The 13,919-nt window shown below is 35.9% G+C and overlaps 4 protein-coding genes across 7 annotated transcripts in view; 3 read left to right on the top strand and 1 right to left on the bottom strand.

The window, feature by feature from the left end:
- LOC104711336 (lysine-specific demethylase REF6-like) overlaps nucleotides 1–2,018 on the top strand; it is a 13,270-nt gene extending 11,252 nt beyond the window's left edge. Inside the window, exon 9 of one of the 2 annotated variants that reach the window (XM_010428030.2) lies at nucleotides 1,554–2,018. In XM_010428030.2, coding sequence (XP_010426332.1) covers nucleotides 1,554–1,794 — 241 coding nt within the window. In that variant the 3' untranslated portion in view covers nucleotides 1,795–2,018. The remainder of the gene's footprint in view (nucleotides 1–1,553) is intronic. The other variant, XM_010428033.2, reaches the window with a different exon arrangement.
- Nucleotides 3,646–6,348, top strand: LOC104711337 (zinc finger CCCH domain-containing protein 43-like). Of its 3 annotated transcripts, none has more exons than XM_010428035.2 (6): nucleotides 3,647–4,246; nucleotides 4,629–4,697; nucleotides 4,882–5,001; nucleotides 5,089–5,376; nucleotides 5,470–5,742; nucleotides 5,953–6,348. In XM_010428035.2, exons 1-6 carry the CDS (start codon nucleotides 3,809–3,811, stop codon nucleotides 6,118–6,120), a joined length of 1,356 nt encoding a protein of 451 aa, XP_010426337.1. In that variant the 5' UTR covers nucleotides 3,647–3,808; the 3' UTR covers nucleotides 6,121–6,348. The 3 variants fall into 3 exon arrangements, with proteins under 3 accessions (XP_010426339.1, XP_010426337.1, XP_010426336.1); XM_010428034.2 differs by having other exon boundaries at nucleotides 3,649–4,246; nucleotides 4,617–4,697; XM_010428037.2 differs by lacking the exon at nucleotides 4,629–4,697 and having other exon boundaries at nucleotides 3,646–4,246.
- LOC104711338 (RPM1-interacting protein 4) lies at nucleotides 6,481–7,447 on the bottom strand. Its single transcript, XM_010428038.1, has 3 exons — nucleotides 7,304–7,447; nucleotides 6,807–7,058; nucleotides 6,481–6,714 (listed from the first exon to the last, which is right to left on the bottom strand). The coding sequence occupies exons 1-3, from the start codon at nucleotides 7,310–7,312 to the stop codon at nucleotides 6,691–6,693; spliced, it is 285 nt and encodes a 94-aa protein (XP_010426340.1). The 5' UTR covers nucleotides 7,313–7,447; the 3' UTR covers nucleotides 6,481–6,690.
- LOC104711339 (GDSL esterase/lipase At3g48460-like) lies at nucleotides 10,794–13,457 on the top strand. Its single transcript, XM_010428039.2, has 3 exons — nucleotides 10,794–11,599; nucleotides 11,939–12,120; nucleotides 12,702–13,457. The coding sequence occupies exons 1-3, from the start codon at nucleotides 10,955–10,957 to the stop codon at nucleotides 13,021–13,023; spliced, it is 1,149 nt and encodes a 382-aa protein (XP_010426341.1). The 5' UTR covers nucleotides 10,794–10,954; the 3' UTR covers nucleotides 13,024–13,457.

Consider the following 13,919-nt stretch of genomic DNA (forward strand, 5'->3'; position numbering starts at 1 on the left):
GCCATCAATCACAATTGGAATGATACTGAATTTAGGAATGTGGCCCGAGAAGATGAGGAAACGATTCAGGCAGCGTTGGATTATGTTGAAGCTAAGGGTGGGAACAGTGATTGGACTGTAAAATTGGGTATTAACCTTTCTTACAGCGCTATTCTCAGTCGCTCTCCTCTGTATAGTAAGCAGATGCCTTACAATTCTGTCATATACAATGCATTTGGTCGTAGCTCACCAGCAACGAGCTCACCCTCGAAACCTGAAGTTTCTGGTATAAGATCTTCCCGACAGAGGAAATATGTTGTTGGAAAATGGTGTGGTAAAGTTTGGATGTCGCATCAGGTACTTTTACCTAACCTGAAGCCCTACTAATTCGGACATTAGTATACTTCTGTTTCTGCTTCGTTGGTTCAATTTAAGTTATATATTTCTCTTCTTTAGGTGCATCCCTTTTTGCTGGAGCAGGACTTAGAGGGGGAAGAATCTAAAAGAAGTTGTCATCTCCGAGCTGCTATGGATGAGGATTTCACTGGAAAGAGATTGTTTCCTTCTAGAGGTGCAACCACAATGTTTGGAAGAACGTATAGTAGGAAGAGAAATATAAGAGCAAAGGCTGTGCCACGCAAGAAGCTTACTTCTTTTAAGAGGGAAGATGGAGATTCGGATGACACATCAGAGGATCATTCTTATAAGCAGCAGTGGAGGGCTTCCGGAAACGAGGAAGAGACTTATTTTGGGACAGGGATTACGGCTTCTGGAGATTCGTCAAATCAAATGTCTGATCAGCAGATCAAGGGAATTCGTCGACACAGGGGTCTTAAAGAATTTGAGTCAGATGATGAGGTTTCAAACCGTTCACTTGGAGAAGAATATACTGTAAGGGAACATGCAATTTCAGAGAGCTCAACAGAGAAAAGTTTTCAGCTGTATCAACAGTCAATCGACAGAAATGCTTACGAGGACTCTGTGTATGGTCATGATGATGGTAATGTCTACAGGCACCTCAGGGGTATTCCAAAGAGCAAACGGACAAAAGTGTTTAGAAATCCGGTTTCATATGATTCAGAAGACAATGATGTTCATCAGCAAAAAGGAAATAGACAAGTTAGTCGACGAATAGGTGGTGAGTATGATTCAGCTGAGGATTCTGTAGAGGAACAAGATTTTTGCATTACAGGGAAAAGACAAACAACGTCTACAGCTAAACGAAAAGTAAAAAACGAGATAGTTCAGAGTCCGAGAGAGACGAATGAAGAATTTAATCCTTGCATGGAAGGACCTAGCACACGGCTTAGGGTGAGAATACCGAAGCCCTCAAGAGGGACTTTAGAAACGAAACCAAAGAAGATTGGTAAGAGAAGAAATAGTAATGCTTCCTTCTCCAGAGTTGCAAGTGAAGAAGATGTGGATGAAGATGTAGAAGAAGAAGAGGAATGTGCGGCGTACAAATGTGACATGGAGGGTTGCACGATGAGTTTCAGTACAGAAAAACAGTTGGCTTTGCATAAAAGAAACATCTGCCCTATCAAAGGCTGTGGTAAAAACTTATTCTCACACAAGTATTTGGTTCAACACCAGCGCGTTCACTCAGATGACCGTCCCCTGAAATGTCCATGGAAAGGATGTAAGATGACTTTCAAATGGTCTTGGTCTAGAACCGAGCACGTAAGAGTTCACACAGGTGCTAGGCCTTACATATGCGCTGAACCGGGGTGTGATCAAACATTCAGATTTGTCTCTGACTTCAGCCGGCATAAACGGAAGACAGGTCATTCAGTCAAGAAGACCAAAAAAAGATGATATATATATATATATATAGACACTATCATAAAGAGATCAACTAATCCATTGGATTTGGGAGGCATTATTTTAGTCAAAGTCTTAACATTTGGAAACAGTCAATTGTTGTTGCATTTACAGATTCTCGTCTTCTTTTTTACTGTTTTGAGTCTATAACAATCAATCCTATTGTAAACTTCTGATAAAGAATAAAAGGGGGCTGCTTGTTCAATCAGAAAGTTGAGGTGTATATGAGATCATAAACCTTAAAATATGGAACTTAATTGCAAAAGTTAAGAGAAACGCATAAAAATTGTGCATGTACAAAAGCTATATGGGGAAAAACGGCTTTTTCATACCTCCACAATAGCTCTCTGTTGAATTCATACATTTGACTATTGATCTGGTCTAAATATACATTATGTTTCTGAATTATTGAATTTCGTACCCCAACTTCGAAATCAATACCCCAAGTATAAATGTTGTGCCATAACATACAAAAACGTGTTTATGGTCTAACTCTGTTAAGCTTCTGTTTAATCAAAATGACGTGGATTCCACGTGTGCGCAGCGATTCAAAACGACGTCGTTTTGGGAAAACAGAGAATCTAACATTTTGGCCAAACAGAGAATCTAAAGTTTCAGATTGACCTGAAATTGAAAATGCCCAAATTTTAGGGTTCCTCCACCGCTAGAGAGTATCGGGAGAGAGGAAAAGAGATTTGGGAGAGAAATAAAAAATGACGTCGTTTTGGCCAAAATTTTAGACTCTCTGTTTTCCCAAAACGACATCGTTTTGAATTGCTGCGCACACGTGGAATCAACGTCATTTTGATTAAATGGAAGCTNTTGGATTTGGGAGGCATTATTTTAGTCAAAGTCTTAACATTTGGAAACAGTCAATTGTTGTTGCATTTACAGATTCTCGTCTTCTTTTTTACTGTTTTGAGTCTATAACAATCAATCCTATTGTAAACTTCTGATAAAGAATAAAAGGGGGCTGCTTGTTCAATCAGAAAGTTGAGGTGTATATGAGATCATAAACCTTAAAATATGGAACTTAATTGCAAAAGTTAAGAGAAACGCATAAAAATTGTGCATGTACAAAAGCTATATGGGGAAAAACGGCTTTTTCATACCTCCACAATAGCTCTCTGTTGAATTCATACATTTGACTATTGATCTGGTCTAAATATACATTATGTTTCTGAATTATTGAATTTCGTACCCCAACTTCGAAATCAATACCCCAAGTATAAATGTTGTGCCATAACATACAAAAACGTGTTTATGGTCTAACTCTGTTAAGCTTCTGTTTAATCAAAATGACGTGGATTCCACGTGTGCGCAGCGATTCAAAACGACGTCGTTTTGGGAAAACAGAGAATCTAACATTTTGGCCAAACAGAGAATCTAAAGTTTCAGATTGACCTGAAATTGAAAATGCCCAAATTTTAGGGTTCCTCCACCGCTAGAGAGTATCGGGAGAGAGGAAAAGAGATTTGGGAGAGAAATAAAAAATGACGTCGTTTTGGCCAAAATTTTAGACTCTCTGTTTTCCCAAAACGACATCGTTTTGAATTGCTGCGCACACGTGGAATCAACGTCATTTTGATTAAATGGAAGCTTAACAGAGTTAGACCATAAACACGCTTTTGTATGCTATGGCACAACATTTATACTTGGGGTATTGATTTCAAAGTTGGGGTACAAAATTCAAATATTCAGAAACATAATGTATGTTTAGGCCAGATCAATAGTCAAATGTATGAATTCAACACATGGCTATTGTGGAAGTATGAAAAAGCTGTTTGTAGACGACAATAAACTTGTCAACATAAGTATTAAAAAGCAACGGTTTCTTTGGGATTCTCATTCGTGACGTTTGTAGACGACAATAAACTTTAAAGTCTCTATAGAAAAAATAAAAATAAAGGAAACAACTTTATTCAACCCTTTGATCTTCTTCTTAAATCCCTCCTTGAAATTAGGGTTTTTTATTTGTAATGTGATTTACTGATTTGTGAAAAAAAAAATGGCCAATTCCGAAAAAATTGCAGATGGGTTTGAGGCAAAACCTGTTTCTGGATCTTACTCTGGTGACTTATCTGCTGATCGATCCCTTTCTGATGTCATCAATCACGAAACGGAGGAGGACTTGAGTGACCAGTTTAAGAATGTGGGTTTGAATGGAGTTACGAAAGAGCAGAGTGAGACGAGGATGAGTGGCGGCGTCTGTGAGGGTAGTGGAGGTTTGGATTCGAATGCTGTAGAGATCACCCAGGAAGAAGATGAAGAAGAAGAAAATGGAGACGGTGATGGTTATGGTTGGAGTGAGAACGAGAGTGAGGGGAGCGAAGCTGTGTATCCAGTGAGGCCAGGAGAAGAGGATTGCTCGTTTTATATGAGGACAGGGAGCTGTAAATTCGGATCCACTTGCAAATTCAATCATCCTCTTTCCAGAAAAATCCAAGTAAAAAACTTTCAAATTCTTACACTTTTCTAACTTCTTGCACGTTTGCTTCTGACAAGGATATTGGTTCTTAATTGTGTGTTTTAATTGATCTTAGTGAAGAAGATTTGTTTATAAAGATGCATCATTTTTTAAATCAGTGGCACATGCGTATATCTTTTGTGAGTAAGATAATACTATATAATTAGTGCTGTGTGCTTCGTTGCTACACCAAAGGAGAAAGCTTTATTTTCGTGTTTGCTTCTGATGGAACCAATCTATGTTGCTTTTGGTTTAAGGGTTTGTGTGCTTCAAAAGTATTGATTGATCAGAATGAATGATTAGTTTTAGCTAAGATCTTTTATTTTCGTTTTTTCTAATGGGATTGAAGATTGTATCGAAGATTGCTAGGGATAATAAGGTAAAAGAAAAGGAAGAGGATGGTGATAATCTGAGACAAATAGATTGCAAGGTTAATGTTACTTCTCTTTATTAACCTTGTTACATGCTCTCGTCATGTATCAGACGTTTGTTTTCTGAAGTTTCATTCTATCATCTTGATCTGCATTTTCAAGTCTCCCTTTTTCTTTGTTTTTTCAAATGTAAGTTACTCATATCCGGTTCATGTGCTCCAATTCCTTGCATGAGGTTTACAGTACTACTTTCGGACTGGAGGGTGCAAATATGGAGAAACTTGTAGATTCAACCATTCCAAAACAAATTCTTGTCTGGCCTCAGCACCCGAGCTTAACTTCCTCGGCCTTCCTATTAGACCGGTATTTGCCATTTAATTGATGCCATTTTCTTAACATTCTGTTGCTAGTCTTTTCAAAGCTACATAATGGTGTTTCAACCATCGGTAGGGAGAAGTGGAGTGTCCTTACTACATGCGCAATGGCTCTTGCAAATTTGGTGCTGAGTGTAAGTTTAATCATCCTGATCCTACAACCATCGGAGGAACCGACTCCCCATCGTTTCGTGGTAATAATAATGTATCCATTGGATCATTTTCTCCAAAGTCCACATTCCAAGCAAGTTCAACTTCCTGGTCTTCACCAAGGCATGCCAATGGTTCAACTCCTTTTATTCCAGTCATGCTGTCACAAACTCATGGAGTTCCTTCTCAAACTCCGGAATGGAATAGCTATCAGGTAGTATGTACACTAGCATTCGATCTTAATGATATATTATTTCTATCTGAATCATCAACGATGACTTTATCTTTGGTTTTCTTATCTGCCTAGGCTTCTGTGTATTCATCTGAAAGGGGTGTGTTTACCCCTTCCACCACATACCTTATGAACAATACCTCTGCTGAAACAAGTATGTTGTCACAATACCGATATCAAATGCCAGCTGAAGAATTTCCTGAACGTCCAGACCAACCTGAGTGCAGTTATTATATGAAAACTGGGGACTGCAAGTTCAAATTCAATTGCAGATACCACCATCCTAAGAATCGGTTGCCAAAGCTGCCTCCTTATGCTCTCAATGACAAGGGTTTACCCCTTAGACCTGTAAGTTCGTTTTTTTTTCTCCTTCCGTCGTCTCTGTTCTTGTGTGCTAGTATTAGAAAGTTGCTGGCTTTTTTATTGATAGTCTTTCTTTAATTAGTGCTCGTAGTTCTTGAATGTTTGATGAACTCTTTGACTCTTGTAATAGCCCCTTTTGAAATGTTCAATATAGAAGTCTCTCGGGTTTTGACTGATTGCATAACTGATATGTAGGATCAAAGCGTCTGCACACATTACAGTCGGTACGGCATCTGCAAATTCGGTCCAGCTTGTAGATTCGACCATTCCGTCCAGCCACCTTATTCGGCAGAAAGCTCCCAGGCCATTGTAGAACCTCCTCAGGTCGGTGCAAATGGGAATGAAAGTGACGGTTGGAATTGACAACCAAAACATTCAGGAACTTACATTATTGATACCTTGTGTCTCTATCATGGGTTTGAAATTTCTTAACTAAACGATTAGGTTAAACTGTACTCTCCAAACAATATCTCTCTATGTGGCAAGCCTATCCTCAGTGCGTTTGACAAATTTTCACCAAGGAAACTTTTGTAATCTGTAACTACCCTTTGACTCTTGAGGTTAAATGGAGCCTGCCTGTTTCTTTCATTGGTTGTTTACTTGCTTGAAACCTAATTCCTAAATAAATTTCACCATGGTTGGTTCATATTGTATGTGATTGGAGCTAAACCCTGGAACAGAGTTGCTCTAGATTTAGCTGCAATTAGCCTAACTAATAAGAAGTAGCAAGCAAAATGTATATTCATATACCCAAATGTGGCCAAAACAAGTGGAAAAAAAACCAAGAAACTCAACGAGCAAGAAGAAGAAGAGAAGTTTCCTACAACATCTTAGACGATCACACAGGTTTGATCGCTGTAATTTGTTGGAGATCACTCGGTTCCACGATTCTGCTTGCTAATCAGGTTCCTCAGAACAGAGCCAGTGCCAGAGTTAACGGAAACAAAGCCATTTCTTCTGCACAACCAAAGAGGAAAAAAGAAACCAAGTTATAAGCGGAGAGAATTATGCAATGAACACACGATTCTATCACGGAAAAAAGAAAGTACCTTTGATCGAGGGGTCTCGGATTTACGGTTCTGATGATGGTTGTTGTTACGGTGGTTCTGATGATGGTTGTTGGTTTTTGGAGGTTCTTGGTTTACAGGAGGTGTAACAATACTCTCGGGTCCTGCGACAGCGGTTTTCTTGGTCTTCTTGTCATCACGAGCATTGTTGAAAATGACAGTGAATCCTTGTGCTGATGCTGGATTGGTCGCGTCCCATTCCCCGAATTTTGGCAATTGTCTCCCTCTATTACCCTACAAAACCATGCAGAAACAGAATCGTTCATCATCAAAAAAATGCAGATTTCTGAAACTTTTGGCAATGGTTCTTGGCACAAATTCAAGACTTTTTTCAAGATAAAAGATTGTATGAAAGGAGGAGAGAACTTTAAAAACGTATCAACAAAATGAAATGACAAAGATGAATCATAATTCGATAATATGAGAGAATTCAGATGTGAAATTGTCTTTCTTTAAAAGGAGATAGGTTTTGTTCTTACCGTTGCCATCGTTCGATATTAGAACAGAGGATCTCGTGTTATCTGAACAGAGGAATTCGAATTTGATTCGAGGAAATGCAAAAAAAAAAACCTAAAGAAAGAGAGAAGGTGATGATGATGATCTGGGAAAGACAAAAAAAAAGGAGAGATGAAAATGTAATATAAGAGGAGGAGAGAGGAGAAGAGGTCGTCGTTTGAAAACAAAACCAAAATCTCTCTTTTTTTTTTTTTTTTTTTTTTTTNATATTCTCTCTCAAGTCTCACCACCTTTTCTTTCTTCTTTCCCGCGGCTTTCCCAACAGAAATACCTAAATTTAATTTGTAATTTTTTAATTAAAAAGAAAAAACGAAATGGTCATCGAGAGCAATAGACTAGAAATAACGTGAAGCATGCCAAAAGTTCTTGCCTTTTTCACCTACTCTATTTCAGTATTTTTTTATCCAAAAATATTACTATTTTTATTGTATTTTTGCTAATGTAATATTGTCTCTACCTCTAAGTAGTGACAAATAGAGATTATTCTAAATGTTTATATATGTTATATGGTCTATCCAGTGTGAACTTTTATAATTTATGAGAGAAAAAAAATCATAAATTTGCAAAAGAAGAATAAATCTTTCGGATTAATCCATGTTAAAGGATTTTGAGTTTTGACATTTCTCAGTTAATTCTAGGCTCTAGCTATAAGTTTTAGTTTTTAAAGTATAGAATATATTCTTTGTTCAAAAAAAAAAAAAAAAAAAGTATAGAATATATTCTACCTAGGTTGTGTGGGCTATTAAAGTATACGTCGTTCTACGATGGTTGGCGTTCAACTTCGTCAACTAATTTGTAGTAGTATTTAAGAAGGTGTTAAAACTTTTCAACTTAAAACAAAGACCCCAATCAGTGATCGTCAAATTACCAAGCGTAATTTGAGGCTTAAAAGCAATGTCCCCTAAACCATTTCCTTACAGATCGATGGGACGACGATGAAACTATGTATAACGTATTATATGCATATCACTGGATTTTGTTTTTCTAGGCCCATATAATAAGATTCATTCAGTGTATATATTAATTATATCGCAAATTTGGGTTGGTTAAGAGAAATAATTATAAAAAGAAAATAGCTATCAGTTGTAAACACATACTTATTTCAGATACAAACGAAACTTAATAAGTGAAGTTTCATAGGTAATTAACTTCATTTTGATGTGTTTAATATAATATTTCACTGAATACCAAACTTAAGTTTTTAAATGTTGTATGTAAGGAAAAACATCAACGTTGAAATGTTGAGTTTTGCTAATTTTTTTTTTTTTTTTACCAACCCGTAACTTATTAGACTCATAAGTCGTAACTATGATTTGAAAGAACAAAAATCAAGGCTCAACTCCAACGATCGAGTTAAACTTAGAATAACATAAAATTTGGATTCAGAAAACTTGTACACGATCGATTTTGAATGAACAAATAAACTACTCCGTAAAGATGTGCCAACCTTTCAAGTAAACCAACATGCATGACGAAACCATAACCCTTTATGTCGGTCATGAATAATAAATGATATTGATATGTTGATATCACTACTTCGTTTGATTAGTATCTTGTTGTTAGTCTTTCTCATATTTTTAATTTTCTGTAGTGAATCCAAAAAAAATACTAGTGTAAACAGTACTTAATAGTATTCATTTCAACATAAAACAATTACTAATATTTGGAAAAAAATAGTATGATGTAGACTTTACATAATTTAACATACTTTAACTATTCTCTCATATCTTATATGCCACAATATATAATTTGAAATAAAACACTTTACTATGAATAAAATATTTTTAGCGAGACCAATAATTAAAAAAGCATTAACTCAAATTGTAAAAAGAAAGAAGCAATTATACTATAACCGATGATGACCCCCTCGAGAATGTAAAACACTGCATGATCTAACACCGACAGACGACAGTGGCATCATGGTCTTAAATGCTCCATGTTATTTCCAATCTGATTGGGTTCGAACCTCCATGCTTACAACTTAAAAACTGGCCAAGCGACCATTTACAACTAAAGGATTAGAAAAGATAAGACAATGCATTAACAAGAATGAGGAACTCTCCAGATTTCTCCCTTTATCGTAGCTATTATTACGATATACTAATATCATTATCATTGACCTAAAAGTTTCAACCTTTAGGAAAATTGCAACAAGATTAATGAATGGGCTCGCATTCACTTCACACTCTGCACAAGACACCTGTAGGTTACGAAACCTTATGTATGGTCACTACGAAAATAAATTATGACAGCAAAATGTAACCAACCAATGAGGAAAAAGATGGTCCAACATATACATATATGGTTTCTTAGTATATGATATCAACAAAATGACTATTAATGATATTGGAATTGTCTTTTAGTACATTGTCTGTAGCTAACTATCCGATTAACATCAAAATATAAATGCTAAATAACGAACGTCTTATAAGTATTACAATCATTGTCATGATACAATTATAGGTATGGAACTTAACAAAAGAAAAGACCACATAGTATATGTGAAATGACAAAGAAAACATTAAAACAAAATGGCGAACAAAATAAAATAAAAAATATTCGGTTTTGAAAAAATCAATTTGTAAGGACATATTTTCTTTAAAACTTATTTAGATGCTACGAGGAGCTAAATCTTTGCTACTTAAACCGACCATGTATGAAGTACACTTTCAATCGCCGAACTTATTAGCTGCCGCACGTTGCGAGAATGATCATGAGGGATGGCTGAGATATATTTAATGGCTAACTAGTAATCCCTCCACAGCCAACTACATTAACCACCTCCAATCCATGCCTCACCTACTTTTTCTTCTTTCCTTATTTTTCAATTATAATATCTAATATGTTTTCTCATATTAATGTCATAGCCCAAAAATAGTTTTTTTTTTGGTTAAAATAGCCCAAAGATAGTTCATATTGTATTATTGCATATAACTGAACGCTAGGTCCAAACCTAAGTATAGTGCCACCATGATCGTTTTTAACATTTTTTTTTTTTTTGAATGAATGTCAAAATATATTCATCAAACCAAAAAAAAAGTCTTTTTTAAATATTGTGTGTTGGATGATGATATAACAAAAAAGTGCATTGCGGGTCACTAGTTAAAACTTCTGTTTACATTTGCACATTTTTGTATTAAAAACCTTCAAATATTATGCCTTTAAAAAACAATTTAACATATTAACATAAAAAAAAAAACAAAAAGAAACTTTTAAAACCAATCATACAAGAAGATATACATGTATAGACCACATAAAAAAAATTCAATCATCCAATCCAATTCCCAAATATTTGGTGGGGTTTAAGCTTTACACATGCTTTTTTCTTTTTGTTATTTTCTTTGTTAAAAATATAAGCACCACAAATTTTCATCTAAGGCTATAAATGGCTCCTCTATAGCTAGAGTTCTCGGGGATACTAACAAAAAACCAAAATCGACTATATATAATTCTTCAAAATAATTTAAAACTAAATTTGGATCTCATCTACCAGAAATTTGTTAACAATAAATACGTTTTTATATTTTATTATTTCACCACTACATATATAACACACGACGACCACTCTCATAATATTATAACCTCTAATTTCAAAACTCACTTCCTTTCACACAATGCCTTCCTCCATCTCTCTCCTCCTCACAACCGCCGTCTCCTCCGTGATCCTCCTCTTCTCCACCGTCTCCTCCGCGGCGCCAGTTCCGAACGTCCACCATCCATTCAACAAAATCTACGCCTTCGGCGACTCTTTCACCGACACCGGAAACTCACGCTCCGGAGAAGGACCAGCCGGATTCGGACACTTGTCAAGTCCTCCATACGGCATGACTTATTTCGGACGGCCAACGAACCGTTACACCGACGGCCGTCTCGCCATCGACTTCGTGGCACAGTCGATGAACCTACCGTTTCTGCCACCGTATCTTGGCCTGAGATCAACCAAAGGTAGTAACGGCACGGCCAGGGATACTCACGGCGTTAACTTCGCCGTCTCTGGAGCTACGGTGATCAAACACGCGTTTTTCGTGAAGAACAATCTAACGCTTGATATGACTCCTCAGTCTATAGAAACAGAGCTTGGCTGGTTCGACAAGTATTTAGAGACACTTGGAAACGATCAGAAGGTTTCGTTGTTTAAAGATTCTCTCTTTTGGATCGGAGAAATCGGAGTTAACGATTATGCCTACACCCTTGGATCTACTGTGTCAAGCGATACCATTAGACGACTTAGCATTTCAACTTTTACAAGGTTTTTGGAGGTAATTTTGAATAATCACCTCTCTGTTACATAATTTGCAATATGGATTAGGGATGGTTAGTTAGTTTTATCAAAAATGTTTATAAAAATATCATATATCTTACATATTACGGACCAGGTTGCGTTATTTAATTATATAAAATCAAACAAAGTGATTTTTATTTTATTTTTATTTTTTACATATATTGGCAAGTCATGACACTGAAGTGATTCAACCGACTAGTCATGCTTGAGATAATAGAGATAGCAAGAAGTCTGTAAACATGGACCTAACCGACCGGTTTGGGTTGAATTCGTTGTATGATGTTCGTTGATAACATTTTTTGAATCGTAATTGCAGACATTGTTGAACAAAGGTGTGCAATATATGTTGGTACAAGGACATCCGGCAACTGGATGCTTGACGTTAGCAATGTCATTAGCCGCAGAAGATGATCGGGACAGTCTAGGATGTGTGAAGAGTGCCAATAACCAAAGTTACATTCACAATCTTGCTCTTCAATCGAAACTTAAACAACTTAGGTCAGTTTATTTATTTATTTCTAATACTCTGGTTTTAAACATATGCTTAACCAAGATATATAAGTTTGCATGTCACATGATTAGTAATTCGAAAGATTTAAAATATTTTCTTTAACACACACAAAAAAATGATTTGAAGTTATTAGTATGACTTTAGAAAAACACATTTTAAACTCAGTCTATAAGAATAAAATGTATATATCAAACTCATCCAAATTCTTGAAAAAAAAGCACCCTTCAATTATTTAATTAAGATTACATTTTAGTATAAGCATATTAAAATTTCCTGCGATTGGAAATTTATTGAACATCAATGTCATAACTCATAAATTTTAGGATATCATATAGTATTACTGTTTCGAGGTGATTTGATAGGTAAGAAAAACAAACCTCTCGTGGTTGTACTTGCATTATCTTTAAAATCAACTTAATAGTACTTCAGAAACTGTGGTACTATAATATTAGTTGCTGTCCTCTATATGTATTTAATTTATGTTAGAAATGCGTTAAATAAGAACGAATCGATAGAAACAATATTAAAATTTCTGTTTTTAATACTAATATTTATGTAACAAATGCAGGATTAAGTATCCGAATGCCACAATAGTCTACGCAGATTACTGGAACGCGTACCGTGCGGTGATTCAAAACCCTGGCATGTACGGCATCACCGAGAAGTTCAAGGCGTGCTGTGGAACCGGAGAGCCGTACAACTTTCAGGTGTTCCAGACGTGTGGGACGGCTGCAGCTACGGCGTGTAAAGATCCGAGTCAATACATCAATTGGGATGGAGTGCACTTGACCGAGGCCATGTATAAGGTCATGGCCGATATGTTCCTCGGCGGCACTTTCACTCGTCCTAGATTTAGTAACTTGTTGATCAAGAAACTAAACAGTTTATAAAAGAATTTTTTAAAGAGTAAACTATTATGCTTTTAGGTTACAAAAGTCATCCTCCCTCTTCTTACGCTGGTTTTTTTCTAGAAATATTTTATTTATCCAAATGTAGTAGTATACTCTTTTGATTCACAAAAATTATAATGAGCGTTGTTTAGGTCTCTACTTAATTAGCAATAGTCTAAGTAGTAAAGCCCACGTCCAATATTGTAAGAGCCCCAGCGAAACTCCAGAAGCAACGTCGACGAATTGAACAGAACTCCACAATAATCTAAAAGTTAAGTTGTGCAATAGACTTCAGAGTTCAGAATAGCTCTTTATCTAGAAAAGGCCCACTATATTTATGTATTAGTTTTAAAATATGTTAATGTTTGTCCCACATCGGTGAAGAGGAGTTTTTGAAGACCATAATATTTTTAACCATAATATTTTGTCCCATAGTACCTTGAGCATTTTGCCATCTTAGTTTCTTTGTTATAATGTGAGACATTAAATATTTATATATATACAAGTGTTCTAAAATTTATAAAAAATAAAAATTAGTTTTTTTTGTTTATGGTTTGTTTGAGTTCGGGTATACCCGAATTACCCGAACCCGAACGGGTAATACCCGAACCCGAACCCGATACAATAAAAAATCCGAACGGGTTTTATATGTCTAAATCCAAAAATCCGAAAACCCGAAAACCCGAAAACCCGAACCCGAATGCCCAGGCCTAGTCTAAAATATTGTATCTTCTCCATACTAACCACATCCCTCAGTTCTCTTAACCATTACGATACTTCACCTTCATATCCATTTTCTTATGTATGACAGTTAAATTGTATATCGTTATCCCTTAAACAAGGAAATGTTTTGATTTTCATAAATCTTTCAATTTAGGAGTCTATATATACAATAA

The sequence above is a fragment of the Camelina sativa genome, chromosome 9, assembly GCF_000633955.1.
Source record: "Camelina sativa cultivar DH55 chromosome 9, Cs, whole genome shotgun sequence".
NCBI lineage: Eukaryota > Viridiplantae > Streptophyta > Magnoliopsida > Brassicales > Brassicaceae > Camelina > Camelina sativa.